This window comes from Galleria mellonella, unplaced genomic scaffold, assembly GCF_026898425.1.
Source record: "Galleria mellonella isolate WM207_F2 unplaced genomic scaffold, CSIRO_AGI_GalMel_v1 utg133, whole genome shotgun sequence".
In the NCBI taxonomy this organism is placed as follows: domain Eukaryota; kingdom Metazoa; phylum Arthropoda; class Insecta; order Lepidoptera; family Pyralidae; genus Galleria; species Galleria mellonella.
The window spans coordinates 3,480,615-3,506,094 of NW_026441990.1; the positions used below are offsets into that span (position 1 = coordinate 3,480,615).

General features: G+C 34.9%; 3 protein-coding genes across 6 annotated transcripts in view; 1 reads left to right on the forward strand and 2 right to left on the reverse strand.

Moving 5' to 3' along the window:
* LOC113511027 (nucleolar protein 4) overlaps positions 1-6,234 on the forward strand; it is a 226,685-nt gene extending 220,451 nt beyond the window's left edge. For 3 of the 4 annotated variants that reach the window (XM_026894589.3, XM_026894587.3, XM_026894590.3), the window contains 3 exons: positions 561-634; positions 1,050-1,142; positions 2,071-6,234. In XM_026894589.3, the coding sequence (XP_026750390.2) occupies positions 561-634; positions 1,050-1,142; positions 2,071-2,309 (406 nt within the window). In that variant the 3' untranslated portion in view covers positions 2,310-6,234. The remainder of the gene's footprint in view (positions 1-560; positions 635-1,049; positions 1,143-2,070) is intronic. The other variant, XM_026894588.3, reaches the window with a different exon arrangement.
* Positions 6,235-9,035: 2,801 nt separating this feature from the next.
* Positions 9,036-17,047, reverse strand: LOC113511245 (uncharacterized). The gene is made up of 7 exons (XM_026894863.3): positions 16,061-17,047; positions 15,823-15,973; positions 14,017-14,178; positions 12,772-12,865; positions 11,549-11,707; positions 10,115-10,185; positions 9,036-9,256 (listed from the first exon to the last, which is right to left on the reverse strand). Exons 1-7 carry the CDS (start codon positions 16,920-16,922, stop codon positions 9,076-9,078), a joined length of 1,680 nt encoding a protein of 559 aa, XP_026750664.3. The 5' UTR covers positions 16,923-17,047; the 3' UTR covers positions 9,036-9,075.
* A 152-nt stretch (positions 17,048-17,199) lies between these two features.
* LOC113511189 (intraflagellar transport protein 52 homolog) lies at positions 17,200-25,045 on the reverse strand. The gene is made up of 9 exons (XM_026894804.3): positions 24,807-25,045; positions 23,864-24,081; positions 21,418-21,553; positions 20,944-21,092; positions 19,466-19,614; positions 18,817-18,964; positions 18,529-18,632; positions 18,303-18,444; positions 17,200-17,809 (listed from the first exon to the last, which is right to left on the reverse strand). The coding sequence occupies exons 1-9, from the start codon at positions 24,920-24,922 to the stop codon at positions 17,640-17,642; spliced, it is 1,332 nt and encodes a 443-aa protein (XP_026750605.1). The 5' UTR covers positions 24,923-25,045; the 3' UTR covers positions 17,200-17,639.
* Positions 25,046-25,480: the final 435 nt, after the last annotated feature.

Below are 25,480 nucleotides of genomic sequence, written 5' to 3' on the forward strand. Positions count from 1 at the left end.
CCTTTTAGACTACCTTTATATCTTTATATTTTCAATCGACTTCAAAAATTGAATTCAAATTTTTTTTTTAGTTTCTTATCACATAATTCTGACATAAAATACAAAACACGAAAGTATATACTTGCAGATTTTATCAAAATCGGTTCAATAATTTACTTTTGAAATCAAAATAAATGGTTTTGTCACAATTGAATTTAGGTTTTTTTTTGTGGAACAGTTTTAATGATAAAATAATAAAGGTTCTCTTATTAATAATTTTTTTTTTATACCACTGCGTTGGCAAACAAGCATACGGCCCATCTAATCGTAAGCGGTTACCGTAGCCTATGACCGTCTGGAATACTAGGCGCTTTGTTGACGCTGAAGAAACATCTTTACCCCCTTTTTTAAGTTCCATGATGCTGTAGTCTCTGGAAAAAACCTCGAAAGAAAATCCTATTTACCCATGCAAAGCCGGGGCGGATTGCTAGTTATTATATTTGATTATGGGCGACTGGAAATTTGTGTATCTAATATAACACAAATTAAGATGATTCATGATTGTCATTGTTATATTCCAGTTCCAGCACGAATCCAGCTTCAGCGCTTACAAACAGCGCGCTGCTGTCCACATTGTCCGCTTTACCACCCGGTGGTAAGTAATTCACTATAAAATTAAAATAATGCAGTAATCTTTTATTTATATATAAATTGCTCACTTCACTTACAGTTTTCCAAAATGTGTAGTGAGCTATAGGTTCTTTTTACAAACTTGGAAATTTTAAATAACTAATAAATGCCATTCTAAGTTGTATAAAAAAAAAATCTAAAATAATTTTAATAAAGTGGAATAAAGTATATAAGAATCCTAAAGCGAAAGTTTATAATTATGGATGTTTGTTACAATTTCACGCAAAAACTACTGAACGGATTTGAATGAAATTTGGTGCATGGGTAGGTCATATCCTAACTTAGCACATAGGATTATGTTTTGATTCACGAGATTCGAGGCGGATTCGCGAGATATAACTAGTTTTAAAGAGTATTAATTGTGTTTTTTATTTGTCCAGGCGTAGGAGTGAATGCAGCGATGGCAGCGTACCAAAGCGCTTTATTGTCCGCTATGGCAGCGCATACGCATACGTTTCCCACCAGTCTCACAGGTTAATATAGCTCATTTTATATTTATTTATGTATATATTGCTCACTTCACTTACAATTTCCCAAAACGTATAGTGAGCCATAGTTTCATGTTACAAATTTAAAAATTTTGAACTAAATAATTTGTCAAAGTATCCTTAGTCCCTACATAGTATAAAACAGAATCGCTTCCTTCTGTCTGCCCCTATGTATATGTATTAGATCTTTAAAACTACAAACCGGATTTTAAGCGTTTTTTTAATAGATTTATATGTATAATACATGCATAATATAGTTGAGAAACTTTTAGAAGTTTCTAATGTGATGTAAATTAACACATTTTTTAGCATTCCACCCGTGCGAAGCCGGGGCGGGTCGCTAATAATATTATAAATATGAAAATGAGTTTGTTTGTTGTTACATCTTGGCATTTTAACGGCTCGACCAATTGTAATTAAATGTACAGTTACTATTGGAGATAGAAAAGGTCATAGGCTACTCCCCCGGCTAATCGACATATCTCGGTCACGCAGATAAAGTTTCGAGTAAAAACTAGTAAGACATAAAATACTGGACTCTTTAATCCTTAATTCAGTGGCATTTTTATCATCAACATCATGTCAGCCGTTAAATGTCCACTGTGGAACATAGGCCTCCCCCATAGACTGCCATAAGGAACCTGAACATTGAGTCCCTGCAGAGGCATTTTAGGGGGATGCCAATAGATTTGTGCAAAGAGAACTGTGCTATTGGTATGCTGATGGTGTATCAGTTTGGGATGATAGGTGAGGATAAAGTCAGGTTAGTTAATTCCTTGTGATTTATTAACTGGGAAATAGGCATGGTAGTCTCCAGGTAGGACCACGTGTACAAAACGCTCTAAATGCCCATATTTTGACGAGCATACCATCGCAAGTTGTATAAAAAATTATTAACTAATCATAATTTTAGCACCAACAGACCTATCACTGAAGACGTCGACGTCGACTCCGCTACACGCCACCTCTACCTCTTCATCGTTGCCTGGTACCGCGGCTTCGTCTACCTCCAAGTCCTCGCTTCTATCCCACAAGCTATCCGGTGCAGAAGTCGGCGCTGTCAGACAGCTCATCACCGGTTACCGTGAGTCTGCAGCCTTCTTGCTTCGATCAGCTGATGAATTAGAAGCCTTGCTTCTTAACCAGGCCTAGGATTTACCCAAATTGTCACTGACAGACATATTCGGATTTAAATTCGGATATTTTTAATATGTGAGTTGTTTGGGGTGAGAATTGATTAAACATTTATGGGATTTGACTGAATTTTCGGTTTTAAATAACCATGGTTAAATATTATTGACAAAAGTTTAAAAGTTATAAATTCAAATATAAAACATTATTATTATTATCTTCGACAGTTTATTACGAGTATTGGCAAAAAAAGATTAATGAGTAGCCATTTTATTTCTTATATTTTTTAAATATTAAAATTATGGGTAAATCAGTAATGAGAATTCAATCCATAGATAGTTAATATTTTTTTTTAATTATCATTACTAGATAATTTGTAATTACAGACGATTTTTAATTAGTGCTCAATACTTACTTGAATAGAAAATGCGATGCAACATTCGATTATTATTTAAAAAAAAAAAATACAGTTATAACTTCAATTAGAACTTAACGCGGTTAAATTATCTATGATATTATATAAGAATTGTTTTAAAAAAACAATTACTTATTTGCTGAGTTAGCAACACTGTTTCAATGTTTAAATGTATGGTGCTTGTTTATGCGTTCGACAGTGTTGCCCACTTACCAATTTCTAATTCTCGTCTTTGTCCAAGCTATAGAGAATAAAATATGGTAAGTATCTCCTAAGTCCAATTGTCTATTTCGGCGATCGTACAAAGCTGCCATAATTAATGTAAAAAAAAAAATGAAAGAAAAAAATAATAACTAAAGCGTGTTGCCATTTGAAACTCGTTGGAAGAGTACAAAATTATTTTTGTGTATATTTAGAATTAAGAAAAAAATCAGGGAGATTTTAGTGTACCTATAGGTTAATTTTTTTCTTGCCTGGTGCGATGGTTATAGATTACATAGTTAGGGCGGAACTCCACTATAGTGCTTTTCTCAGTTCGCTTCAACTTCGCTCTTGGTATGGTCAATACAAACAGTTCGAGATTGATCGAAATAGGACAGGATTGTAGTGTATCCACACATAATGTCTTTTATGTAATAATATTTTATCAAACCGAGAGTGGATCGAGATCGGCACTATAATGTCGATCCGGCCTTAGTGGTTTAAATGTCGAAATCATGCTTTGTGAAGGTGTCTGAATAGGTATACCTATCTGCGTTATAATACAGAGTTCGAAGTACATTTCACATAGTTAAGACAGAGTCTACACTTAGATTCGAAAGTGGCATTCTAGTGTTAAGAGGCACGAATTTATTTGTTGTTTTGTATTATACGAATAGTGCTGTAGTTGTACTTATTAATAATATATTTCTAATTTATATATTCTTATTTAAAAGAGCTAAGTATATATTAAATTTTAATATAGTTTGGTGATCAGCTCCATCCAAAATTATCTTCATTTATATATTTCTATCACTTTTTTTTTCGTATACATCATTATATTGAACGCGCGTTCGTGCGTATATCTATTTGTTACCATAGATTTTATGGCCAAGTACTGTAGGTAGGTTGTAATGTTAGAAATACTGCTTGTGGTGTACAAAATAAGGTTCAATTTTGTAAAATATCTGTCAGATTAATATACTTTCGGATGTTCGGCCTACGAGTTTTTTTTTTTTTTTTTTTTATAAAATCAAGTGCAAATACCTCGTCCTGTTATGTTTTGTTTAATTTGTTAACATTAGTTTTAAACATTCACATCTCGGCCAGTTATAGTCAAATTTTCCGATTATCTGTATATCTAGTTTAAGTTTTAAACTTACATAGAATAATTACGTCGTAAACGCTTAATAATTTGCTACTAATTTTATTGTTCATAATATTTCCAAATGTATAAATCACTCTAATATCCATAAAGGCGCTGGAAAGGTTTACAAAAAATAAGTCCTCTCTTTGAAATCGGTTGTCAGAAATAAACAATTCTATTTCTATTGGCTTAAAGTTCAAATTTCTGTGTTATATTTGATAATATAGCAATTTCAAAGACTAAGACATATTTTCAACTAATTGATAAAAATATGCGACTATTACATTCACTGCTGATGGGTAACATTAAATTACACGATTTAGAGTCCAATTCTATGACGACTCTATGATTACAATACAGTTAGTTACAAATTAAGCCGAATCTACACTACAGTTGGTCGCTCTCGGTATGGACAGTACAAACAGTTCGAGATCGATTGGAACGGGACTGGATTGTAGTGTGAACACACATTGTTTCTTAAGTAATAAAATTTTATCAGACCGAGAGCGGATCGAGAGCGACACTAGCGACACTAGTATGGACCCGGGCTTACATGTTATGTGATTATATTATATGTATAAATGTATCTCAAACGCCTAAGTCCTATATTAAAAAAGTTCGCGAATTGTAAAAACATCAGAATCAAAAACCATTTGATTAAATATTTATTTATAATCTCTACACTTGAAGTTTAAATTTTTAATATGGTAACCTGATTATAAAACATATTTATTATAATGATATGTTTTATAATATAGAACCCAGGCGGTAATATACCCATGAAAGCATTCCTACTAGTTGATATATATGGAATAAAAAGAATCTGCCCCTATTAATGGAGGCAAGGGGGTCTACCATGAAATGAATTTCTGAATTTTCAAACTCAATTTCGTGTTTTTGTTTATACCTAGTAAATGGAGCTTAACGTTTCGTTCGTCATAAATCTTACCATAATAGTCTAAAGGAACGATATTTTAACATTGTTTTTGTAATTTTACCATCAAATTTGTCTTTCGTTAGGCCCCGAAATTTCTGAAAATATTTCATGGTAGGCCTTAGAATTACACCACACATATATTCGGCAGTGAATGTAATAAAGCAACATTGACGCAACCAAAATGTATAATAGTTTCACGAATTTTGCCAGTTTTTCTCAATAGAATAAAGCTTATGCCAGTTTTTAATTAAAAATTGTAAATTCACTTTTGAATATTAAAATTGCCAAAGAAACAATTTGATTTCGGTACATGTATGGAATTGGTGAATTAATTTTATTGTACTGTATGGTTAATTAATGGTTTTCATGTTACACCATAAGAATAAATAAATCGAGTAAAACCACCATTAATATAATTTCCATTGTGAACACGCCAAAATGTATCCTTCTTTCTTTCAAACCTCGTATTGGTTGGGAGGGTTACCACAAATTCCATTGTCATTTAAGAGATTTTAATACGACGCGACGAACGTACGTTCTTAGAACAGACAACGTCAGACATAGATAGGTATACATAAAAAAAAATAAAAGAATATATATATAATAAAAAAAAAGAAAAGTACATAAAAGAAGCAACATAATTTTCCTTTCATGCGTGTGCAAGCAACACAAAATGGTCAAAACTCAGTTTATTGGTGTTCACAAGCCTTGATTAATTTAACTATTAAATACAAGGTAGTCGTTAGCGCGCCATATTGAATTCACCAATATAGGATTTAATCTATTTATTTATTCTTATGGTAACATTTAGTTTAGTTTAATTCAGCTTCGTTTTACAAGTCATTCCAATATTTTTCTAAAACGAACATCATCGGTGCGATAGAAAATGCTGTAGTCATTGTATAATTACGGGAAATTGTAAAAAGTATGTTTAGAATATTATAAAAAAAGTTGATTAGAAATATGTGAAAGTTGATGTTGGGATAACGAAAAAAAAAACGAAATGGTGGTAATACGTTGAGAAAATGAATTTGTTAGACATTAAAATATATTATTATTATTATAGATGTATAAATGGTTTACAATTATTATTATTAGTTTGAGAGAAATACAAAAAAAAAAATGGAGAGAAATACAAAATGGCGATTGTTACTATTAACGATATGAGAATTTAGTTATAATTTTGCAATTTCAAAATGTGAGTTTTACAATTTTGAAAAAGAAAATATTAAATATGCTCATATACTGATTTTTTTTTTATTTCATTTTAAACTTCCCAATAGGGATGGGTAATATCGATACCGGTCTGATATCTATATATTGGTTTCCTCTGGACATTGATGGTGATATAAAGATCATTACCATTATATCAATATTGTAGGAATGATAGTAGGGTTCATCTTGTAAATAAATTTAATCAATAATTAAAAAAAAAACAACAATTATTTTACAATAAAACAAATTTTCAAATTGTCCAAGTTAACAAAACACTCTCTCTAGTCGCTGGCCCATGTGCGGGATGCGCGCGCAGCCAACAATCACAAAGCGCCTGCGCGACCTCCGCGCGAATATTGCGAGTCCCGTGACCAAGCGTCATGATATAAATATATATATATATATATATATATATATATATATATATATATATATATATATATATATATATATAACAAAATGTTTGTTTGTCTGCTTGTTTTTAAAACTTAATTATAAAAGTTGACATATATTATAAACATTGGTGAGTATTATCTCCCCACAATATCACCACACAATACCCCACAATACCCACAGCATTTGGATATTCGTATTCATTTCGATGTTATATAATATATTGAATAACCGAATCGATATATATTCTTTATTAACCCGATATATAGATATTACTGTATATTACCCATTCCTACTTCCCAATAAATCTTATAAATCTTATAAATACATTACCTTCAGGAAAGATTCAAATTTCGCGAAATTGATGTTCGCCTGAGATGCAGTAATGACTTCATTATAGATTTGCCTTGTTTTAATACTCAAAGCTATGCCATGTCATTTACTGTACATGCTGCACGTCTCTCACTTCCTAATAATAAAGATGGCACAGTCGCTGAAATCTTTTAAAGCAGGTATCATAAAATTTTATTTTGAAAATCCCTCTTCATTGAGCCAATTGTGAATATATGTATTTATTATGTATACATGTATGTGTATGTAGGAGTGTATATATGTATGTGTATGTATGTATATATATGTATATGTATATGTATGTGTGTATATGTGTATATATGTATGTGTATGTGTATAAGTTTTTATTTATTAATGTTATATTATTATTAATTTACTTTTATTATTTACATATGTAGGTATATAGAGCTGTTTTTATTGTGTTATATATTCAATTTTTTTTTTTACTGGGTATTATTTAGTTTATATTTAATTGTACGGTTATTACCCTTATACATTCTACAGTTTTCTTTCAGCTTCTCAAAGGTTGACTGTAAGAGATCCCTTTATGGGATAAGTCCGCCATTGTATACTAAATCATTTACTAGTATTTAATCTGACTTATGTACAATAAAGATTTTTACAATACAATACAATAAATCTAATAAAATTATAACTAGTTTGTACGTGGAAGATGTTTAAGTAAAATTGACATTGTTTTTTTTTATACAACTTAGAATGGCAAACAAGCTGACGGCCCACCTGATGTAAAGTGGTAACCGTCGCCTATAGACGTGAGCAGTACCATGGACATAACAGAGTATACTGTTTCGCCCACGATACCCCCCATGCGTTGCTATTCCTGAGGACTCAGGTGTTATTCCTCTGTACCCTGTAAATTCACGCCATATTCCACCTTTCAAACCGAAACACAGCCATGTAGGCACAACTCCTTTCCATTTTTGGTTCGATGGAAGAGAACTCTATTAGAGTTAAGCTCGCCTTTGTACATTTGATTACCTCTGACATATTCTTATAACTGGTGTGTACAATATAGAATTAAATAAAAATAAATAAATGAAATTTATAAAAGGAATCTTAATGAGACTACTTTTTTTAATGAATGATAATGAAATGGGAACTTCGCCTGCGCTATCGGTATACACTGGCGGGGCACCAGTGAGGGATGACTGGTGAGGATGAAACAGCCGGTCAGTTGGCACATCATGACGAATTCAACGATAAATTAGTCACGATAGTTTCCAGCGGGAACCGGGTGGAAATCGACCTGATAGGGTATATTGATAACAATGGAGACTAACCTTTTTTTTTATGCCACTAAGGTGACAAGCAAACATACGGCCCACCTGATGGTAAGCGGTTACCGTAGCTTATGAACGCGTCTATAACCTCCCCATTACTAACAATCTCTTTCCCCAAATAAGACTATTAGATACTAAAATAATATTTATTAGAAATTATGTCTGTCTGTCTATAAGTTTGTTGTCGCATCACGCAAAAATTACTGCATCAAATTGGATGTGGTTTTCACAGTTCTGTTGCTGAAGGTCTAACTTACAATTTTGTGTGGTTTATCTTGTAATGCCATCTAGCAGTGGTTTATTTAATTGATTTTCCTACTTCTAAATTCCATACGAAGTAGCGGGCAAAAGCTAGTCTTGTCATAAAAATAAAAGAGATATATTTTAACGTAAAAACTATCGGTTTAAGTTACGTGTAATTAGATCGAGAAAGCGCGACTAGTATTGGAATCAAACTCAGATTTCAAAATCGAAATTAGGCGGCTCTTGATCGCGTCACAGTCACTCATGACTAAGGATCACGAATTGATTCCGAAACTAGTCGAGCTTTTTCGATCTAATTACATGTAAGTTAAACCGGTAGTTATTAAAATATAATATGTACGCCCCTCTTAAAACATCTCTAAAACCTAACTGCAGTTGCCAGCTCGCCAAGCGTGGCAATTACTGGCAAAATACCCTAAGAGGAGGCTTATGTCCAGCAGTGGACAGTTAAAGGCTGATATGATGATGATGAATGTTTACATACGAAACTTTTAACAATAAAAAAAAATATATAGTTTATTTTTAAAGATTTTTATTATAGAACTTCATAATACATAATTTAAAGTTTAAAATGAGAACGCTGTTGTAGTTGCGACGGAGGTCGTAGCTGGAACGTACGGGTAATGGTCGGGGAACGGATAAAACCGCTCGTCAGCCATTAAAAGTCTTGTGGCGTTCAAAATAAAGTCCATATTGCTATTCGACGCGAGGTACGAGAACACCGCGGGATACCGCTCCGTGCCGCACCTGAATAAGCAAGACGTTTGTAAAACTTTTTTTTATTTCGAAATGACAAGCTGATGACTTATCTGATGGAAAATGGTAACCGTCGTTTACATACATGAATTGTATAATGGACATAGAGGATACACTGTGTCGCTCATTTGTTGATATATCTGAAGACCGTGGTGATTTATGTGTTGCGATTCTAAAGGACTATGTGTTTGCCCCCATATATTGTCTCTAATTTCACTGCCCTATACTACTTAAAAATATTTAGACACTATTTTCTAAGTGATTTTCAAAAGAAGGACATTAAAAAAAATTCCAAATTGAGGAATTAAATTTTCGATTGTTATATTAGGGAATGCTAATCCAATCATTCCAAAAAAGAATCATATAAATATGATAAAGATGAAAATTTGTACCGATGGATGTATGCATTCTTGTTTGTTGCTCTTTCACGCAAAAACTACTGAACAGATTTGATTGAAATTTAGTACACGGGTAGGTCGTATACTAACTTAGCACATAGCATACTTTGTGTACTGATACACGCGGGCTAAGCCGCAGGATACAGCTAGTTCTAAATATGCTAACGCTTGTCACCTGCTATAAGCGAATAATTTTTTTTATACCACAAAGGTAGTAAACAAGCATACAGTCCATCTTATGGTAAACAGTCACTGTAGCCTATGGACGCCTACAACACCACGGGTGTCACGTGCGCGTTGCCGAACCTGAAGAAATCTTAATATACCCTTTTTGAAGAATCCCATGCTGTAGTCTCTAGTAAAAATCTTGATAAGAAGCTTATTCCACGGCCTGAGTGTTCCCGGAAAAAAATTCTCTGAAACTACTCTGTAAATAATTATAACAACTCACAGTTTTCGAATACCCCACGATGCCAGACCCCATATGACACCATCGCTGACAGCTGGTGCCCCGGTGTCGCGCTGCCAATAAATTATTAATGGTTTACATTTATATATTCTGGAACGTGAAGCTGTCCTCAACGTTTAGATCCTCGGAATGGTGATGTCGCTCCGTGAGGCCTGTGAAGATCCCAGCTTCTGTGCTTTTGGGCGGAGCTAGGCTAGTTGTACTAGCCACGACTCATACGCACAAGGGCCCAAATGAGAGGCTAAACGCGGAAAAGAGAGTCTAATTTACATTTACATTAAATAAATTGCAATATTCATTCATCATTGTTGATTCGTCATTCATCATCCTTAGCATTTTTATGCCTATGATTTGTTGCCCGAATTAACACCTTGTTTAATTAAGTGTACCAAATTAAAAGAAATCCACAAGAATTAACTATGATTGTTGCAAGAAGGAACCGCGTAGAGCGCAAACTAATAGGTGTATAATGCTAGCAATGGGGCAGTTAGACCCCATTACTAACAATTCCTTTCCCTCCGGTACTAGGAAAGAATGATAGTGAGAATGAAGCCAGCAAGTAAGCTTACCTATCGTAATTAATTTATCAGAAATTAATCTCGATGTGGAAGAAAGGTTCTTGAGTGGTGATCCCGTACGGAGAAACGCAGCGTAGGATGACCTCTCACTAGATGCAGTGACGACCTCTAATGCATTGCAAGGAATCAGTGGATGCAGGTGGCTCAGGACTGTTGCTTATGGCAGTCTATGGAGAAGGCCTATGTTCGGTCTAGTATAGTATTATATTATCTGTGGTTCGGTAGTGGACAGATAATGGCTGAGAAAATGATGAACCGTGATGCGGGGACAAGAGATTTTAATCCTATTGCTATCATTTCGCATTCGCCGTAACTGATAATTCAGGTTGTGATTGAATTCATTATATTGTTTGTTAAAAAGTAATTAACATGTGCTGAGACAAAATTTGCATGCCTTTAGATAAGGCGAAATATGTAGCTCTTTTTTTTTATACAACTTAGAATGGCAAACAAGCTGACGGCCCACCTGATAAAAAGTGGTAACCGTCGCCTATAGACATGAGCAGTACCATGGACATAACAAAGTATACTGTTTCGCCCATGATACCCCCCATGCGTTGTCATTCCTGAGGACTCGGGTGTTATTCCTATGTACCCAGTAAATTCACGCCATATCCCATCCTTCAAACCGAAACACAGCCATGCAAACACAACTGCTTCACGGTTGAAACACAATTGGAACAGAGGTACCCAAGCAATCGACTTTTGTAAAAGTCTCCCTTTGGTATCTGTTATCATTTAAGATCATTTGTACCACATTTCGAGCAAATAAATTATTATATTGTTCTGATTGACGTGAGTAAATCCACGGGTAATAGCTAGTAAAAGATGGTCTCACCGTGCAAGGTGCTTGCCTGCCTGTCTGGGACAGACAGATGAAATTTTCCGTGACAGTGACTCCGAAGCGCTGCGTAACATTGTTACATTTGTCCCGGTCCATCAGGCGAGCGTGATACACTTGCAGCGTCATGTCCTTCTTGTCGTATATACCGTCACGCTGATAAAAAAATGATATTTTTTTATATTATTTTATATTATTCACTTTATATTATTCTCAATTTCGTGCTGTTATTCATATATATATTCGTTTATATAAATGATATTATATAATTACCGCATTCGAGTATTCTCTGCTGGGAGAGAGTTGTTACACATATTTGTACTAATGAATAAATAAATAAATAAATATTTATAATTAGACTTCTCTGCGAGTTGTTACTTAGCTTTGAAATAAACTATATTCGTCGCCGGAGTCATTTCTAAGGTTCCGTATCTCCAAATGAAAAATTTAACCCTTATATGATCACTTCGTTGTCTGTCCGTCCGTTCGTCTGGTTCCTTTTTCTTGGGAACGCGTGGAGGTATCAAGTTGAAATTATCACCATATACTCAGGTCTATAATCTCTTAAAGTAGTAAAAAAATCAAGCTTCTAAATCGACGCAATCAAAAGATACGGCCGTTTTTGTTCCGTTTATATCGCATATTTTGACTTTGCAAAAGGAATCAAAACCTATAAGGTACATCCCGTTGACCTAGAGTCATAAAAACTAGCAATGGGAGTGGTAGTCCGCATTGCTAACAATCCGTTTCCCCCGGATTTTAGTGATAGAGACCAGCAGCCCCATAATGCAGCGGGAAGGGATTATTAATAATGGGATCTAACAAGCCCATTACTAACAATATACCCTATCAGGTCCATCTCCACGCGGTTCCCCCTGGAAACCATCGTGGTTAATTCTTGTGAAATTCGTTACGATGGGCTAACTGACCTGCTTTCATCCACATTTGTCATCTATCACTGGTGTTCCGCCAGCGTAAACCAATAGCGCAGGCGGGGTAACCATTCCATTATCATCCATAAAAAAAAGCAGACTCATTGCTAAAACTGTGTCTAATTCTTGGTGAATTCATCACGATGCGTCTATCGATCTGACTTTATCTATTCATCGGTATCTTGCCAGTATAAACGACAGCGAAGCAGGATTGTCATTCCATCATTATTAAAAAAATTTAGTCTACATCGCCTATATAAGCATCCGGTGGAAACTAAAGTTACTAACACGTTCAGACCCCCAGCTAGTGACCCAGGCATCTTCGAAGGCAGGCATCATGATGCGATTTGGCAGGTCTACACCATGTACAGCATCGGAGAATCTGAGTAATGCGTCAAACTTGAGCACGTGATATTATCTTAGTTAAGTTTAAACTTTCGCGTCTTCATTTGGCAGCCCGCGTTGTCCCGGAGACTGCGTCTGTCGTGACCGCGACGTGGTGCAATCCACATCGAAACAACAGCAATAAAGAAACAGGTATGTAGTATATGTATATGTAGATAGGTACTATTTACCTGTAAAAGCTTTTACATTGCGTTAAGTCCCGATTGTGTATTTAAAATATTATCATAGATGTCTGATGTAGGCTTCTGAATAACAGATGGTCTCACACAATCAAGTTTACCGTCAAGTTTGCAGCAGATTTGAAGCTGCGCCTTTTGCAGTGCGTATGCAAGTAAAGATAAGCAAGCTGAAGTGGCAATGGGATGGTCGCATAGACCGAAGAACCGACAACCGATGGGGAAGAAAGGTTCTTGAGTGGCGACCCCGTACGGGCAACCGCAGTGATGACCCTACACTGTATGGAGTGACGACTTTAAATGCATTGCAGGTAATCAGTGGAAGCCAAACTGCCTTGGAACCTTTCTTTATAACAATCTAATCTATTATTTTACAATTTTATGATTTACTAGGAGATAAACTCTGAATATTGATTTTACATACAACAGAAAAGACAAAAAATATTATATTTATTTATTTATGACGTATATTAGGGAAGGGTACGTAAATTTACTGGGTACAGAGGAATAACATCTGAGTCCTCAGGAATGGCATCGCATGGGAGATATCATGGGCGAAACAGTATACTCTGTTATATCCATGGTACTGCTCATGTCTATAGGCGACGATTACCACTTTCCATCAGGTGGGCCGTCAGCTTGTTTGTCATTCTAAGTTGTATAAAAAAATGGGTAAATCTGGGATCTGTAAATATCGTATTTCCGGCATAGAATAGATACCTTCATACCTTCCTTTCCCATGGATGTCGTAAGAGGTGACTAAAGAAACTTAGTCGAGAGATGGACAGCATCGTCTCTCTTAAAATATCACCAAAACCTAATTGTGTTTGCCAACCCGTCTATCAAGAGTGGCAACTACTGGCAAAACCTTTATTCAGCAATGGACAGTTAATGTGTAATATAATGATGATACTTAAGTACATTTAGATGTAGATATCTAATTAGCTCTTACCTAATATTTCTATCGAGCAGTATAAGTGCCACGTCGTTATCGGGGGCCTTCCTGATACTCCATCTAGGGTGCTTCATCACCTCTTTTATCTTGGCCACTTGGCCGCCTTGTTCAACGTATCGAGAACCCGCGCGTACTCGTAAACGACTCACGCGGCTGGATCTAGATGTAAGACACAATTTATATATATTCTTTATTGCACTTGTAAGTTACATATAAAATAATCTATTTATAAATGTTGTGAGCAAGGGTGGACTTATCTCTGACAGAGATCTCTTCCAGTCAACCTAGTACAGTAAGAAAGCATTTCGTTAGCGGGCAGCTGAAGTGCTACAACTATTAATACATAAACAAATATACAATTAAATTAAATATTAAAATATATAATAAAATATTACATAAATACATACACTATAAATATATACAATACCTACCTACTTATATAGTATATGTTAAAATAAATTAATATACTACTTACATTAGAAATTTCGTTTAATGATTTGAGATTTTAAGATTTGAGAGTTCAATTAGAAAAATACAAAAAAAAAAAATATTACTCAAGGGAAAGAAAATGTGATTTTAACCTCTTCTTGAAAGAGGTAATAGAGGGACTCTCTTATATGTGGGAAGGGAGTTTGTTCCATAACTGGACAGCTCGATACGAGAAAGAGTTGCCCATAAAGTGTGTCCTACACACAGGAAGTTCAAGCATCCTGGATTGCAGTTGACAGGAGCGTTTAGGACGGACTGGTGGTGGTAATAATTTAAACCGGGAGCGGAGGTACGATGGAGAATTGGGGTGTGCATATCACGTCGAAGTCGGATAGGGAGCCACTTTAACTGGTTGCGAAAGGCAGACACGTGATCGTATTTACGAAGACCAAAGATGAACCTAATAGCTAGGTTTTGTAAACGTTCCAGCTTGTTTAGAAGCTCCTCAGTCAATTTAGCAGTACCCGAAACATAGTACGGGAGGGAGGAGAGGAGAATTGGTGAAGAATTGTTACCAATGAGGTCTTACTTGATAGAATTGTGCAATTGATTAACTTGTACTACTTCTGTGATCAGACCATAGATTTTAAATTAATACAAATTAGTATCTATATAACAGTGCGCCACCTACCCTTTATCTTTTTTCTCAATGCCCTCTACCCAAAGGTTGTCTGGAAGAGATTGATTAGCGATAATAATAATCTTTTGTATCACTTCTCATTAAAATTAACTGTATTTGTTATTTTATAAATGGTGCAATAAAGTTTGAATAAATAAATAATTATAGTAATTCTCTTAAGCTAACTTTTTGCCCGCTGCTTCGTATGCATGGATTTTAGAAGTAGGAAAACCAACACAATAGAACACATCTAGATGGCATAACAAAATAAAGAAATATACCAGTTTTTTAAACCTGGCTTTTAGGAATGTGAAACCTGGATTCAATTTGGTGTAGTAGTTTTTTTATTACAACACCACATGTGATCACACCATCCTGAGGAAACCAGAGACAATATGGTCAATAGATAGGTAGACGTTTATTAATTTTTAATTTGGCAGAAGACCAGGAAGAAAATATTTGGCACAAGTGTGTATACGGGAATCGGAGTTTAGTATTCAGGAAATTTTAACAAATTAATAATTGACCCTATTATAAGACCAGTCTGATATCCAAAAGCACTCATACTAGGAATTAAATTCGATTAACTGATTCAATGTTTCAAATTGTTGCGCTTTTCTGTGATAATTTCGACAAAACTTGTTGAATTTTTAAGATCTATACGGATTATAGTTCTGTCTTATCAACATACTCACTTCCAAATACAATTGGCCGTCGTAATAACCAGTCGTGGATTGAGTAATGCGCCGGCACACCAGTGTTCACCGCCTTTCTGTATTGACACCACGTATGGGTATTCTTCTATCAACGCGTCTCTCCCAGCTACCAATCGTCGGCTCCTTAAAACTACAAGGGTTAAGGCATACATTAATTGACATAATACTGTTAATTATTTATTTAATACGTTTGTGTATGTATAAGAAAGGTGTGTACCTTTCTTTTCATGTTGCCCTGGGCCTTTTACATTTACTTTACCTTTTTTATCTTTTATTTCTTTTTTCGCCGGTCTTCTAATTGTATACTTGAGTTTGACTGGACGTTTAGTAGCATTTTTTGAATTTTTACTAGATTTTAGTTTTGCTTTCTTTTTAATAGATTTTGTTTGACTACCTTTATTTTGTTGTTTGGATTTATTTTTTGTATTCGTCGTTTTAGTTTTCACTATCTTAGTATTAGATTGTGCTGGGACGTTACTGTCGTTTGTTGGCTTACTAACGTCAGTCGTTGTGTGGTCTGTAACATTATTTTTGCGAATTTTGTTATCAACTTTTATATCAACATGACCTAGCTTACTTTTATCATTAGTATTTTCTGGTTTTCTTTTTTTCTCGACTTTCTTATTTGTTTTTATTTCTTTGCTTTTTCCTTCGTTTTCACTTTCTTTATTGCTAAGATTTAATTTAAATGAAGCTGACCTTTTCTTTCTTAATGCGCTAAATATATATTCCGGTAATACCTTTTTGATTCTAGGTTTCATTTCAATGTTTTCACTAAATGGAAAATACGGACTATCTGGTATTCCAAAGTCGCTCTGAGCTAAGCCTGTATTTTGAAAAACTGTATATCCTTTATTTTTCTCATCATTCTTTTTTGTATTTATTCTATTTAATTTGAATCCTTCAAGATTAGTGTTTATATATTTTTTCGAATTGAGTATATGAATATTTGGACTTAATTCTCTTATAACTTTCTTTGGATAGTGTTTCATAATTATTTTGGATTCTGGTTGAAAATATTTTTTGTCGCATGTTGCGTTATTTAAGTAAACTATTAATACGAGTAGCAATACTTTCATTGCTTACGAATAACGAATGTTTCCACATTGCTTTTAGTAATAAAATACTTTTAGTATGTTAGATTTATGAGATTTCTGATAGGTTTTGCCAATGGGGCGATAAATTTTATTATCAGTTTCTTCTTAGGTGCGTTTATAACAAAACGTGCATATATTGTTATTATTTATTTTTATGAAAATGAGAAATTAGAAATTATAATAAATAAAAAACTTTTTGTAAAGGCAAAATTTTATTTCTACTTATTAATAACTCTGTACAAAATCTATGTTCCTTTTTGCGTTACTTTTTACATTGGTGCAAGTTTAGAAATAATAAAAATGAAAGGAACTTTTTCATATATTTAGTATTAATAATAAAATTTTCTATTAACTATTTGATACATTAATAAATCAATTAATTACCTTTATATTTACTAGGTTTTTGTCCGCTACTTTGTACGCGTGTATTTTAGAAGATTGACGACCAATGGAATAGACAGGATGATACAAAACACCAGATTTTATATCAGAAATTGTTAATACTAATACATGCCTTATATTAATTTTTCTTAAATATCTTCCATGTACAGACAACATCTAGTTACGATTTTATTCTATTTCGTAAGACAAGATGAGGTGCATAATAAGAAAAATATGAGCGAAGTCTTACTTCAGTCTTTACTTATTTTTGATCACTACTCGTGTCATGCTCTCCTAGTAGTTCTGTTTATATTTCTACTAATCTCTGGGAGCTATTTTCTTGTATGTGGCGAGCTGAACAGCCAGCTGATGCAGTATGATCTTGCCAGCTGGTGCATCTTCAGCAGGCAATGCCTTCGAAAGCCGAACCACACGTCCGCACTCCCGCACGAAGTATTCCAGCTCGTTTTCTAGCTGACGCCCGTCTCCTAGAATTAAACTATTATTTTAAGCAGTTTCAAAGAGTATTATTTCAATTCGCCATTATAATTTGCGGTTGTTACGCAATAAGACCCCAAATTAGTTTACTACCTATTTTGTTATTTATTTTTGCAATATTTTCAAAACATTTACTCTCAATTTTCAGTCTAATGTATCTACAAACTATACCATCAACAACAAGTGTTTTTCGATTAAGTTAGTTTTTTTTACATATTAAAATGTTTTTTAATGTTATTTAAAGCAGTATTTTACAATTGTAAGGTAATGTTTCTATTTGAAGAACAAAATAAATTATTGGGTACGGAGGTAAATTAGTGTGTATGGGCGGCACAGTATATTCTGTAACGTATGGTGGTGTTCATATTGGGGATAATTAATACATCTGGTAAGCTAGTAAGTTTCAAGAAAACCGACGTATATGCATGGGATGAGGCAAGTGCTTGTAATAATAAAGATTATAGAGATAATAAGCTCCTTTACCTCCTCCTATTCTGGATGTTGCTGGTTGAAGGCACTTGTTTGCTAGTCTGGCGAGTTGCGAGCGCTCCGAACTAAAAGCTTCGTCTAGGTCGAACAGTTCTAACGGAGGCGGTGGTGGTTCCCGAAATGTGGGTGGAAATACCTGATGTAATACCATCCAAATTAATATTATCAATAGAAATATTAATAAAGTCCAAAAAGGTACAAATAACTTATATGTATTTACCGCAAGCTGCAGAGGCGGGAAAGGTGTTTCGAATTGCGGAGCAATTAATCTTAGTGGTTCATGTTTAACTCCTAGAGCGTCATACAGTCCTAATACTTCGGGCACTGTAACCAACAAAAATTTTTTTAACTTATAGTTATTTTATATGACAACATTAAGTTATTCCATAATAAAATATTCTATTAATAAAATATAATAATTATCAGATAATAAAATAATTATCAGGTGACCTATGAATTTGTTTGCCTCTCAATAGCCTAAAAATCCATAAACGATATAGATACTAACACTGAGCGAGGTTGAGAGAGAACAATTTCCAGGTGAACAGCGCATGGGGATGCAAAGGCGTGAGTCTAGGGGGCGGTGCGGTCGCTGGCTCCGGGAGTGGTACGCTGCTCAGCCACATCATGTCACCGAGTGTGCGGTACTCGTTGGTCTGAAAAACAATAACTGGGGGTCATTAACATTGACGTATTTAAGTTTATTCAGGGGGAGGGGTACCTTAAAAAAGATTCATAGATATATATATATATATGTATATTCTTTATTGTACATAAAACATACTGTTAATCACAGTTCATTATAAACATAATGTACAAAGGCGAGCTTATCTCTAATAAGATATATATATATATATATACGTTTTTTGTAGACTTGTTTTTGTGTACAGCTGAATCCTGGAGCGGGCACCACGCAATACCGGTACGTATTAAATACGTTTATGATCATTAATCAAAAACGTTCATGTAAAAAAAAAACTAGTTACAAATGAACTTAAATTACATATTTTGTGTTTACAAGAGATAAATCAGAAGGTGAATTCAGTAACTTTCAGTTTCAAGCCACCAAAACCAGATGTACCCACGATCAAACATTACTTGAGTGAACAATATAACATATAAGAGGTTGCTATTACATATACGTATTAGAAACTCACATCAGGATCTTCCACATCGACAGGATTCAGATGCAGATCCGTGACTCCGCCGAGGTTATTGAAAATCATCTCACGGATCAGGTCATTGCACTCGCATTCTAAGTATTGGTCGGCGAAGAAATGTCCAGAACCAATAACGAATAGTTTACCTGAAAATACATAATCTTGTTCTATAGTAAATACTTTTGAAGATTTTTCTTTTATGCAACTTAGAATAGCAAATAAAATGACGGCCCACCTGATGGAAAGTGGTAACCGTCGCCTATAGACATGAGCAATATCATGGACATAACAGAGTATACTGTTTCGCCGATGATACCCCTCATGCGTTGCCATTCCTGAGGACTCAGGTGTTATTCCTCCGTACCCAGTAAATTCACGCCATATTCCACCCTTCAAATCGAAACACAGCCATGCAAGTACAACTGCTTTACGGTTGAAACACGAATGGGACAGAGGTACCCAAGCAATCGACTTTTGTACAAAGTCTCCCTCTGGATTTTGCTTAAATTGGAGTCTCAGTTCGATTCTTAGTTTATTTGTTCTATTTAGGTACCCAATTATATCAGCCGTTAACTGTACGATGCTGGACATAGGCCCTTTTCAAAAGGGGTTTGCCAATAGTTGCCACGCTTGGCAGGCGGGTTGGCAACCGCAGTTAGGTTTTGGAGACGTTATAAGAGAGACGCTACTGCCCATCCCTCGACACTTAAGTTCCCTTAGTCACCTCTTACGACACTCACGGGAAAGGAAGGGATATCTTATTCTATGCAGGGACCACACGGCAAATTTAGGTACTCAAATAGGATTTATTTTTGTCAAACTGTTCTTACTTTCTATTTCATCTATTTGTACTTTATTGTTTATATCTCTCTGTATCTGAATATGCATTAAGAAACTTGAAATGCTATCGTAGCCCATTGACTGCTGGAATGTTTACACTCTTACTATGCCCCTTAGAGACGATCTCAAACATATAGCAGGCAATTGACAGATACAGATTACTGTTTTTTTATAGGGATCTATGTTTCTTTTCATTTAAGAGTTTCTTCTTGTCGGATCAAACAATTCATACTTTTTCTTCCAGCCAGCTCTATCCCTTGCCACATCTTTGACCTCCCTATACGACATGACACCTAATGTTTCCTTTATCTATCCCTGTCTTTATTCCTCGGTTTCCCTCTTCCTCTTTTACCCTCTATTTTTTCTTCTACTATGCTTTTTAAAAATTGTCATATCGTATACGCTGACTCAGCATTTTACCTCTTCTATTATCTATTGTAAGGATCTATGTACGTAGCCTAAATTATTTAATCATTTTTATGCAATTTAGAATGTAAAACAAGTCCATCTGATGGAAAGTGGTAATCTTCATCTACAGACATGAGCAGTACCATGGACATAACAGAGTATACTGTGCCGTGGACTGCTAATTCGTCATAAGTATCTTAAAAAATCACAACATCCAATTTACTGACCTCCACTCTTCTCGGAGGTGTACAGCGCTGCCACAGGCCTCTTGACCGGGTAGCACACGTCACTGCTGGATAGAATGGCTGCGGCGGGCTTGTTCACTGTTAGGGTGGCACCGTACGGATACACAAAGTTCGGTGTCGCTGGGTCTTCACTGTAATATGTCATTCTTTATACAGTACTCAACTTATCTTTGCGTAAACGGTCAGATCAAAATTTGACACATTTCGATCTATTAGGATTATTTTTATTTTTAACTGTTTACTGTTGAACATAGGCCTCCCCTATAAAGGAGTGTTTTGCCAGTAGTTGCCACGCCTGACAGCCGGGTTGGCAACCACAGGCTTTGGTGATGTTTTAAGAGAGACGCTGCTGCCGAAACCTGGACCATTAGACTCCCTCAGTTGCCTCTTATGACATCCACAGGAAAAGAGGAGTCTATGTCGGGACCATACGGCATATAGTAAAAGTATACTTACAGGTAATCATCCGATTCGCTAGAGTAATTGGGCATCTTCATTATGTATTTCATAACGGCACGGTTTAAGATCCCATTGGATATGTGACACTCTTTAGGGTGGTAAAATTTGTGGTATTTAGCACGAACGACGCAATCTATAAAGAGTAAAGTCTTTAGGTTTTTATGGGAGTTAAGTAAATAAATAAAAATACTGACTTCTTTTTATAAAATAACTTACTTTAGTTTGACCATTATTAGTAGATATAAAATTTTTATAAATTACAAACTTTTTACCTACTACTTCGTACTCGTGATTTCAGGTGTCGAAAAATGAATGAAAGCGTTTAATTACGATTTTATTATATTAGTAAAATGTAGTTATACTAAAAGCAAACTCTTTCAATTTTTACCTACCCATTTTCGTAAAAAATAGTAATTTAAATCGATTTTTGTTCACAGGATATATAGCGTGACATAAACCAGAGGGAGACTTTGTACAAAAGTCGATTGCTTGGGTACCTCTGTCCCATTCGTGTTTCTACCGTGAAGCAGTTGTGTTTGCATGGCTATGTTTCGGTTTGAAGGGTGGGATATGGCGTCAATTTACAGGGTACAGAGGAATAACATCTGAGTCCTCAGGAATGGCAATGCATGGGGGGTATTATGGGCGAAACAGTATACTCTGTTATGTCCATGGTACTGCTCATGTTTATAGGCGACGGTTACCACTTTCCATCAGGTGGGCCGTCAGCTTGTTTGCCATTCTAAGTTGTATAAAAAAAAACATAATACAAAGCATCATATCAGTCGTTACCTGTCCTTTGCTGAACATAGGCCTCACATATCAATGGGCAGTTTGCCAATAGTTGCTACGTTTGGTAGGCGGATTGGCAACCGCGGATAGGTTTGTGGTATGTTTTAAGAAGAATGCTGCTGTCCATCCTGTACCATTAAGTTTCCTTGGTTACGTCTTATGAGACACACGGGAATAAAATGGGTGGCCCATTCTATGTTGGTACCACACGGCAAACAAAAAATACAAATAATACAAACAATTTGATAACCTCCTTTTTATAAGTCGATAAAGAAGACAAGTTGATTAAGTACTATGTTTACGAACTTATTAAAGGAGTGCATAAATATATAATTTCTTACATTGATCGGAAGTGAAACCTCGAACTTATGACGTATTATTATGACGTAACTACAATGAAGTTCAAGGCTGTTGACTTTACATCAAAAATTATTGAAGAATAGCCTGTCTGCACAATAGATTTTTTTTACGTGCTAATGTAGTAATGAATAGTGCTTTGTGTGATAGAATCCGAAACGAAGGTATCCGCAAAAGAACCAAAGTAAAGTAACTGACATAGCCTGAAGGACAAACAACCTCAAATGGTAATGGGCTAGTTACATAGTTCGAAGAACCGACAACCGATGGGGAAGAAAGGTTCTTGAGTGGCGATCCTGTATGGGCAAACGCCCATTATGGATATGCCATATAGGATGACCCCCCCCCCCCCCCACTAGATGGAGTGACGACATGAAATGCATTACTTCTTTATGGCAGTCTATGGGGAGGTTTACGTCCAGCAGTGGACGAATAATAGCTGAAATGATGATGATGACAACAGATATCACAGAATACACTGTGACGTCCATGATACCTTATACTGCGCTGCCATTCTTGACGACTGAGGCATAATGTAACCGTGATTTCATTGCCATATATCATCCTTCACACCGGCCATGCAGGCACGAATTAACAGAGGTATTTGTGCAGATGACTTATGTGTAAAAATGTTTTTTAAAAATTAGTAACACACGTGACATCCTTGGTGTTATGCAACTGTAACGAGGGTTGTCAAATATAATATTTAATTTTTATCCAAATATCAATTATTTTTTCTCAAATTGTACCGATTTTTACTAAGTCTTGCCATGCAACCACAGAGCGAAAAACTAAAAAATCCCTTCTTGTTTTTAATATCTCTTACCCTCTGTTTTGCTACTTTTATAGGGATTCTCAGTCTCCATTACTAACAATCCCTTTCCCCTACTTTATTCGTATATTTATATATTGTATTCGTTGTACAGTTTACAAATAGCGAAGCCATAAAAAATACCCAAAATATTTTCAAATCCATTTCAATTTATTCTAATAAATATATATTCATTTTAGTAAAAAAAAAAATTTCTCCAAAATTTCACGAACAGAAAACCGTTACTTCACCGTTTACCATCAGGCGAGCTGAATGCTTGATTGCTTTTATTGGAGTAGGTATAAAACAACTTGTACAAATTCTCTCTTATTGCATGCTACATACGCTTTATATACGCTTGGCAGGCGCATTGGCAACTGCAGTTAGGCTTTGGAGATGTTTTAAGAGGGACGCTTCTGCCCATCCCTCATCCTCCCTTAGTCGCCTCTTGTGACACTCACGGATCATGGAACATTAACTTACCATTATTAACAACAATACCATATTCCTCCAAAAAGAAGTTTATATTAGTATTCATTCGCTCCTCGCCACCATCAGTCATGGCGACCAGTACGGAGTCGCCTCTCTCGACCATATTCTTCAAGCATGCTAGTTCATCGTCTGTGAACACGTTCTGTGGTCCTGCTACCACGAGGATTTTGACGTCTTGAAGGATATTTGATGAGAGCTCATCGCGGTTACTACAATATTGTATATGTTATTAATATAATAAATACGAAAATTTGTAACGATGGATGGATGTTATTTATTTAAATAACTAAAAGTCAATTTTACTCATTGTTTGACTGCGTAATATCATGTAACAGTCTATATGTATATAGTTTGTTTGAATCGAAGCATTTGGCGTTCCATTGTTTCTGTCTACCCTAATGAGAGATAGGCATGACAGATATGTATGTATGTATATAGTTCTGTTGTCTGTAATCAACGATTTCCACTAAGATGGAGGATAGAAAGCACATATGTTTACCATTGCAAATTACCATGGAGGTTGTATGAAAAATATATGAAACTATAAATAACTAAAATTATAATTTCTGTTTTCCCCTAAATTGAGGAAACAGAAATAAATCAATGAGATGACCTGTATGCTTTTTATGACCTTCGTGGTTCGCCTTTTGTACTAAATCTTTTTTTGTACCAAATCTGTCTAGTTCTTTTGTTTGTAAATTGGTCACAATATTGTACACCGCTCTACCCGCTGACATTGATACTCCTTTCTACTTTGGGTTTGCTAGAAGAGAACTCTTTTAGAGTTAAGCTGGCCTTTGTACATTTGATCATCTCTGTCATATTTTTATCTATAATTAGTGTGTATAATAAAGTATTAAAATAAATATTTTTTGAGGTCAATAAAAATAAATTAATAAATAGTGCAGGTAAGTATATAATTTAAACAACTTACATCATGACCTTCCAGGTTGTTTTTAATTTCCTATGGAGCAACTTATAATTTTCGTTTATTTTAAATATTTCATTTTTTGACACATCGAAGAGTATAGAGTTGACAACGGATTTCATTTTAATTTTATAATTAAATTATTTATTATATATTTATTTTTCCTTTTTTTGGTAAAACAAGTTAGATTCTGAATTTTTATTTCTTGATTATCACTTTTGTTGACATGTGTGATTTGTTTTGTTAGTGTTTTGGTATTTGTCGCATAGCAACGCGTGTTGCCATTGACTACAGCAGTGGTTTCCAAACTTTTGAGACCACGAAACAAAGTAATTTAAATATTGCATTGATTTAGAAGCGAGATAACTCGTATATTTCAAAACTTCAAATGGATTTGTAATAGATAAATAATATATATTGATGTTTGGGGAGCCCACTTTAGAAATCATTCGACTACAGTGATGAATTTACTAGACGAAGGTACTTCTAGGCTTAGACATTTTATATTAATCAATGACGTACGACTGTAGTATTTATATATGGATTTAGTATTGATGACGTAATCGGATAATATAACCATAAAAATACTTAGAAGTTGCCCAATAAAAATCAATAAAAATAGTGGACATATTTGTTCATGACAGTTTCCAGGGGGAACCACGTGGAGGTCCACCTAATAG

Excerpts from the sequence above, each read along its gene's own strand:
- LOC113511189 (XM_026894804.3), bottom strand. The coding sequence starts at position 24,922 with ATGAAATCCGTTGTCAACTCTATACTCTTCGATGTGTCAAAAAATGAA. Across the intron at positions 21,093-21,417 it reads AGCGAATCGGATGATTACCT|TGAAGACCCAGCGACACCGA; the intron begins GTAAGTATACTT and ends GACATATTACAG. Across the intron at positions 18,965-19,465 it reads TCGATGTGGAAGATCCTGAT|ACCAACGAGTACCGCACACT; the intron begins GTGAGTTTCTAA and ends ATTGTTTTTCAG.
- LOC113511245 (XM_026894863.3), bottom strand. The coding sequence starts at position 16,922 with ATGAAAGTATTGCTACTCGTATTAATAGTTTACTTAAATAACGCAACA. Across the intron at positions 14,179-15,822 it reads ACGGCCAATTGTATTTGGAA|ATCCAGCCGCGTGAGTCGTT; the intron begins GTGAGTATGTTG and ends TCTTACATCTAG. Across the intron at positions 12,866-14,016 it reads CTGCTCGATAGAAATATTAG|ATTCTCCGATGCTGTACATG; the intron begins GTAAGAGCTAAT and ends CGCATTACTCAG.